The following is a 7735-nucleotide window of genomic DNA, read 5'->3' as shown; positions in this document are numbered from 1 at the left end:
AGGGATCTTTGTTCTAAAATACATTGTTGAAGCACATTTTGTAAACTAGAATAGACACCTCTCAAAAGCTCAGACAGCTTGGCCTAGTTAGGTGTAACAAATGCACCTATGAAGCACTCCAGCCAGCTATGTATCATTTCAAAATTTCCAGAAACTTCCAAGAATTTATAAAAAGAGAGTAAAGCGGCACAAACATTCACAAAAATTTTTTAAATGCCATTTAAGAAGATCAGGAAAGTCAGTTTTCTTCATGTTGAAGCAATACAGTACAGTGTTAAGGACATAAGCAATGTGCATCACTGATAAACAATTTTTTTCATCTGAGAAAGTAACACACAAAACCTTCAAAACACGAACTTCATAAAGGAATCGGCATGTTTTCTTTTTTCATTTTGTGGTTTTAGCACAGTGCACCTCAAATGCAGCAGTAGCTGCACTAATGGAGGCAAGAAAGGTTACAATAGTTTAAAATAAATACAAATAACAAAGAAATAAAATCACCATATCCTTCAATCATCAGCTGGTAAACTAAACTAGTTGCATGTGCCAACATCAAGGTATATCATGCATCCCTTTCTCACCCACGCCTAGCTCTGGCAGCTCAACAGAGATGTGGAACATGCCTTAATTGTTCACACCATGTTGGCCTCGCAAAATGAAAACTTGTGCATGTCATTGCATAAAGTAAACTTTGCATGCATGAGGTGCGTGCATGCATTCAGACTCAAATCTGATAACAGGTAAGTGCTTTGTCACAGGTAGCCATAATCAAGAGATATTGTTGAGAGATAACATTGGTGCAGAGGTAGCCTTCACCTTTAAAAATTGTTCTTCACACTTTTCGTGATTATGTCAAACACAGAGAGCTACACTAAAAATCAGCAAAGGTCAGTTTTAGTTAAATGGGGGAAAGAGCGAATGTTCTGAAGTGAGGCAACGGGTTGACGATGACGTTCTCTTTCTATTTTAGCTCCAAATCCAGCCCAGTGCAAGACTGAGAAGTAGCAGGCCAAGGGAGAAGCAGGTTGAGGAGGCAGAGGCCCTGACGCTCTGAGTTGACACTGGCTGTGCAGGCTGCAGGCTTCTGTAGACATTTGTCATGAGTTGTGACGTGCTGTTTTCGACACGCACTGTGGTGCTGAAGAGGTCAATCTGGTGATGATATTCCAATTAGCTTCATGAACCACTTATAGACCATCTGTGCTCACAGCAATGACAATTAAGAGACAGAAGAAAGAAATGAAATAACACCTACCAGATCTTTGCTGACTTTAATTGGTTCCTTAAAAACGGTCCAGACCACCGCCTCATTACAAGTGGGGGTCGTCAAAGATCCAAGGTAGCGGTAATACTTAGTGCGATTCACACCAACGAGCAGGTCGTCCAGGGAAAACCCGGCTGCAATTGAAACTTTCTGGCCTGAAGACAGAAACAAGACCTATATGAAGGAACTACGGGTGACACAATTTAGAGTCAGAAAGAGGAGAGGAGGTTTTCCACAAAAAAAAATCACCTTTTTGTGTGATGTTGGCCAAGTAAGAGGTCAAATTGCGCCAGCTTTCTGGCTGGCCAGTTGAATTGCCTGACATTACCTGGAAAAAAAAGTATATATATATTTTATTATTATTATTGTTTTCCACAGCTCAGAAGAGGAAATGACCAACAAGGGACAACACCTCACCAAAATGCAGTGAGGTTGGAATACTGAATAACACAACAGGCATTACATCATCTCGTGCGCTGCTTCTCTTACCTCGATGAAGAAACCAAGAGCTGCGAGTCCGGTGGAGTCTTTGACGGCTAGACTTGTATTCCCATTGTAGGATGACTTGCTGTTCACAATATGCAGCTGGGAAAATACATAAATTCATAAAGATCATACAGATGTTTGCTTGCTTATTTTATTTTATTTACAATTTTAATATGAATTTATCGAAGAAACACAGCAGCATCAAAATAAATCTGTACCTCCATAGGATAGCGCTTTCCATCCACTGTGTGCTCGGAGCCGGGCACAGAGGAGCCGTTGCCCCAGTGCAAGTGGAACTGTAGGCTGTCGTATTGCTCGGACAGGTCCCCTCCTGAAATCTTAACTCCGCTCTTAAGGGTCACTTTGACTGGAAGAAGGAGGAAAAACAAAAACAGAATAAGGTTACATCTAACCAGTGAGGAGTAAGAGGGAATGTTGAGGTGCAAAGGGGGTGCGTTTAGTTGTAGAAAAGAGAAGGGCGCTAAAAATTCCAGTAAGACAAGTTATCTTTATGATGATGATGATGATGATTATTATTTTTGTTAAACTAGGTCGAAATATATGTTTTGAAACACAAAGATAAAAAAAAAAAAAAAACACCAACCTGTTAGGTATTTTAGTACCATGGTAGCATTTACTGGATATTGTTTTATAGTGACATTATGCAGGAAAACTCTGTCATTCAATAAGGCCCCTTTGTTTTAGTTATTTTTCTCTTTGACCCAAGAATTGATGTGTGAGAATCACAGGCTGGTACAAGGTTGAAATACCACAGAGATCACTCCCTCAGCTACATTAGTTTCTTAATCTTTTAGACGCCTGTTGAAGGCCAAATGGTTTGTTTCAGATTTCACTAATGAAAGAACTCTTTGTTTTGTGCCTTGAAAATATGTCGCTGAGATAATCACAATTGTAGCTGAACTAATAAACTACACAAAGGATGCTTCTTCACCCAAGGGCAGGAAGACGCTCCCTTATCTTGGTCTGTACTGGTTTAAACTGATAATCTGCTGTCTCATGAATTTTACCCTCTATATAAACTGTTGTACTTGTGAATAAAGTTGAGTCACTTTGGGAAGACAATCTAAAGCAGTCTCTGTTTTCTTGTTCTCCCAAGCTGCTCCCGAGCTCGTACTAACACGCTGAATGGCATGCTTGAATATTACTTGAGAATATATTTGACTGTGTTACAGACTAAGGGACATTCTCTGCTGATAGACGTCCACGCCTCGAAGGAAGTCGATCCACGGATTAGGCCCCGGAAACCGTTTCCTTCACAACCCACAACAACAAACTTTTGTAAGCACTAAGCCATAAACTCGGGCTCACTTGTGTCGCCAGTATTTGTCATTGACGTCATTGCGGAGGTGTCGTCATACTTTACAAAAGTGAATTCAGTCAGATTGGCGTTTTGTGTGGCTGATGCTGAGACGATGTTAATGGGTGACTGTCGGGTGCCGTTGCAATATTCCGGGGAAATTGTTGACCAGGTTGTGTCATCTATGAGCAGAAAGAACACGTAACGTCACCGAGGAGGGGTCACTCAGTGGGCAACATATAATAGATAATGGAGATATTGGGTACTCACTGCAGGATGGGAGGTGATAACACCAGGCTGGATGAAAAAAGGGGTGAAAAAACAGGACATTCAGATTCCCATAAGTACAAATTCAGTGTAACAGTGAATTCAAAATATTTCATGAAAAAAAAGGCCTTTAGCTAATACACACCTATCGATCCGGATGCGCAGTGAGCGGCGGGTACGAGGACGCACACAGCAAGCGCAGCGACTACAAACAACTTCATCTGAAACGAGCATAAAAGCCACATTGTTTATATATATATATATATATATATATATATATATATATATATATATATATATATATATATATATATTAAAATCATCAAAACGAAAATGTAGCTCTTGCAACACAAACATGAATCAATCAATCACAGGCTACTATATGGAATGACAAATTTACCTATATATAAACTTTGAAAGTTAAATTGCTAAAATTTAAAATGCTACAGTCTGATGTTAGTAGAGAAAAGAATGCAATACATGCATTTTTCAGACTGTAGCCTAATTCTTCCTTCTGTCCAGCTCACCTAAGCTGCAGTGTCTTACCTTTGATGCACCTGTGCGTCCTTTCAGCCTGTTGTCAGATGCAGCTAGCCTCAGCCTCCCTCTTTTTATTCCCTCAGTGCATCCTGCAGCTGGCCGGACACCGCCTCCATGTGACATGTGAGTTGGTCGTTATCCAAAAATTTCCGGAAGTACGATGGAGTATTAGGGCCACATTAAGAAAAAAAATATAGTGTCGATCATTTTGAGAATAAAGTCGATATTTCGAGATTAATAATTCAATTTTGCAGGAAAAAATGTCGAAAAATTCATTCAAATTCATGATTAATAAGAGGACGTAAAGAGACTGATTGCTAACACAACTTATCAGTGTTTCCCTGGAAACCCAGTAGCCAATTCCCGACAGTATGCATTTTAACATTCATGAGTATTTACGCTTGCCTATTTTGGTCTGCAAGAAATTATTATTTTTTTCTTGTGTTTTTTTGTTGAAAGGTGTGAATGCAGCTTTGAATTTTGGAACTCGATCTATCAATAGTGTAGTTCGTTTTCGATGGCCGTATTTTAATTTTAATTAAATGACATACATTGCAACTAACAAGAATGCTATGCGGGTAATTACACTAACCAGTAATCTGAGATGCGTGTTCTACAGTTTCATCTTCTTGAATGATCCTGCGAGGCTGGTTGAACAATCAAAGCTTTGATTGTTATAGACATATTGGACACAGTAGCCTGCAGGTAATAGCTTCATTCTTCTGTCAAGCCTAATTATTAAAGCCATTCAGTTCATACGTTCATAATTTCATAATTGCTCAGAACTTCTCCGTAAAAAATACTCTTCTTCTTAAACTGGATGAGTTTAAGAGGTTTTTTGTGTTTTATTTGGACACAGCTAATGATGCTGAAGAGAACAGGATCTCCTCTGTTAATTTAGGTGAAATTAAAAATGAAAGGTCTATGAAGCATCTGACGTAGTATATTTAACGGTGGGACATGCCCTGAACACCTCACCCAGGAGCAGTGGCGGTCCTAGCCTGTTTGGCACCTCGGGCTAACACTCCCACTGGCGCGCCCCCACCCCACCCCCACACACACACACATAAAACATATTAACGATTGTACATTAACATAAAACTGCTGTCGAAATTCACCAGAGAAACACACACACACACACACACACATGAAGAGAGAGAGAGAGTATGCACCGTATGCAAACAGCTACCAAACAGCCATCATAATTCATCATACAATGAGAACAGGACAAATCAACAATTGACAATGACTAATTAATATTAAAATCTGTAACATAATATATTGTTTGGAGTTTAGTCTGTTACTGTTACTATTTTTACCATTTCTTTTTGGAGCAACTGTAACCCACATAATTTCCTTAGGGATTAATAAAGTATTCTGATTCTGATTGTTTCAGGATACATGACCTGCCATTATCCAATGACATATTTGCTTACCTCTATCTTTTGCTCGTTTCTCCTCTTCTTTTCTCTTTTTTCTAAACTGAGCACCTGATGGCTTTGAACTTTTCTTGTCCATCTTCCATTGGTTTTAATTTTGAACTCCATTATGAACACCCATTCCCCAACCCGAGGATCACCACAACATAACCTAATAGACCTACACCTTAGTTCACATATTCACTTTGTCTAGGGTTTATTTCTAGGATTTCACACAACCCAGGATTCAAATCATGAATACATAATTTACAACATTATGAATGAAATGTGCTCTATTTGGAAGCAGCAGCCCCCCTCCCCTTTCGACGGGTTGTGTATGAGACTTTAAATCATCAAACTGTAAATTATAAATTTTAAATTGTTATTGATCCCTTTACCCCGAGTCCTAAAGCGTATATTTATTTTCTTACTGTTCTTATATTTATTGTTTGTTTACTTGCACTGCTGTAACTGGAGCCTCGTCGTCTCGTCTCTCTATATACTGGACTGTATGTAGCGGAGATGACAATAAAGTTTACTTTGACTTCAGCAGCAAGCAGGCGCACCGAGGGCTCTCGCGCACACTTTCGCGTATAATAATTTCAAAAAAACATCGGTGCAAATTATAAGTCTGTATCATAATGTCTGGTGTTTTCGTGTTTGTTGTTTTGTTTTTATTTTGTTTTATTTTGCGAGTTGGTTATTAGATGCTGCTCCAGCCAGCCAGAGAATCCCCCGCCGCCCCGCCCTCTCCTCCCTGTGCCGCAAGCAGCAGGTGCAGCTCGCAAACGGAGGGCGCCCCAGCAAACGTATGATAGAAAACTGATCGGTGCCTGTACCATTCCCAATATGCGCTGGTTGATGTCGGGGCAGCATGAGTACGAGCAATTTTTATTTTTTTTTTGTTTTGCTGATGCCCGTGATGCCGCCCCCCACCACGATGCCACCCCGGGCAACCGCCCGTGTCTCCCGTATCAAAAACCGCTACTGCCCAGGAGGCATCCTTGTCAGATGCCGCCTCAACTGGCTCCTTTCGACGTGGAGGAGCAGCGGCTCTACTCTGAGCCCCTCCCGAATGGCCGAACTTCTCACCCTATCTTTAAGGGAAAGGCCAGCCACCCTTCGGACGAAGCCCATTTCCGCCGCTTGTGTCCGCGATCTCGTTCTTTCAGGCACTACCCACATCTTTTGATCATAGGGGAGGGTAGGGACGTAGCTCGACCGGTAATTTGAGAGCTTCGCTTTTACACTCAGCTCTCTCTTCACCACAACAGACCGGTACAAAGTCCGCATCACTGCGGCTGCCACACCAATCCGTCTATCAATCTCCCGCTCCCTTCTCCCGTCACTCATGAACAAGACCCCGAGATACTTAAACCCCTCCACTTGGGGCAGGAACTCATCCCTGACCTCGAGTGGGCCAGGGATGTCAAAGCATCAAACAAAACATCACATTGCCTTCAGCAGTTTGTCTTCTTCCTCTTGTGCATCTTGCTGACATATGTTCCTAGGAGTGTATTGACCCACCCGACCTTAGGCATGATACAAAGGAAAACCTGATTCATCAGATCAAGCCACCTTCTTCCATTGTTCAGTTCTCCAGTGCAGACACTCCCATCAGCAATGTAGGTTCTTTTGGTGGTCTTACATATTTTTGTGTATCCAACCAGCTTTTCATGGTGGTATGAAGTCAGCATATATTGAGTCCAAATTGTTACTGCACAAATCAAGTAATGTAAATGGGTTAGCAACTCTGATATCAACTATGATAGGTATTCTAATAAATCCTGAAGCTTATTGGGTTTTTTTTCAGGTGGTGGGGGTGTATCCAGTTTCTGGGCGAGTTGTGAGATTATGACATTTTGAATGCTCACTGCCCATTTTAATGACATACAGTATGATGATGTGGCTTCTTTTAGCTTTTGTTGGACTAAACATGCTTCAACCTGTGCTGGAAATTCTGGTTTGTTCTATTCATGTCACAGCGAGTGAGATGAGCCGTGTGGTAAAATAAAGGAGGATCCAATTGCAGGCACGTGTAAGGGTGAGAAGGTGGTTTATTAAGCACAAAACTAAAAATGGACAAATTGCAAACGGAGGAAGGACTAAACTATACTGGGAACAAACTAAATACAGAACACAAACCTGAACAAGAATGAGAACGAGCAGAGGAGAATGATGATGGACAGCAGGGAGAACACACGGGTGAGACATGGTGGATACACAGGTGGACCAGCAACTACAATGACAGAAGACACGACTTAAATGCACACAGAGAAACACAGCGAGACAAAAAACAAGGAGCACAAGAGTCCAAATCAGTCCAAAAACGTAAGAAAACAGTCCAACACAAAACAAGACCATTCATGAGTCCAAGAACACAGGAAAACAGAATCAAAACCAAAAACCAAACCAGAGCTCAACAAAAGTCCGTGAAAAGTT

The 7735-nt window shown here is 41.0% G+C and overlaps 1 protein-coding gene across 1 annotated transcript; it reads right to left on the bottom strand.

Annotated features, from left to right (window-relative positions):
- Positions 1-229: 229 nt before the first annotated feature.
- LOC146568383 (carbonic anhydrase 4-like) lies at positions 230-3998 on the bottom strand. The gene is made up of 9 exons (XM_085284412.1): positions 3882-3998; positions 3481-3556; positions 3339-3365; positions 3080-3250; positions 1969-2117; positions 1754-1849; positions 1514-1592; positions 1256-1419; positions 230-1152 (listed from the first exon to the last, which is right to left on the bottom strand). The coding sequence occupies exons 1-9, from the start codon at positions 3996-3998 to the stop codon at positions 967-969; spliced, it is 1065 nt and encodes a 354-aa protein (XP_085140538.1). The 3' UTR covers positions 230-966.
- Between the last annotated feature and the right edge of the window lie 3737 nt (positions 3999-7735).

This window comes from Mchenga conophoros, linkage group LG8 (assembly GCF_057382185.1).
Source record: "Mchenga conophoros isolate Kocher_MC1m ecotype Shallow Benthic linkage group LG8, M_conophoros_male_GT1.1, whole genome shotgun sequence".
NCBI lineage: Eukaryota > Metazoa > Chordata > Actinopteri > Cichliformes > Cichlidae > Mchenga > Mchenga conophoros.
The sequence above is the reverse complement of the archived record's forward strand: the minus strand, read 5'-3'. Positions and strand labels throughout refer to the sequence as shown.

Excerpts from the sequence above, each read along its gene's own strand:
- LOC146568383 (XM_085284412.1), bottom strand. The coding sequence starts at position 3,998 with ATGTCACATGGAGGCGGTGTCCGGCCAGCTGCAGGATGCACTGAGGGA. Across the intron at positions 1,420-1,513 it reads GGCCAACATCACACAAAAAG|GCCAGAAAGTTTCAATTGCA; the intron begins GTGATTTTTTTT and ends TTCTGTCTTCAG. Across the intron at positions 1,153-1,255 it reads TTAAAGTCAGCAAAGATCTG|ATTGACCTCTTCAGCACCAC; the intron begins GTAGGTGTTATT and ends TATCATCACCAG.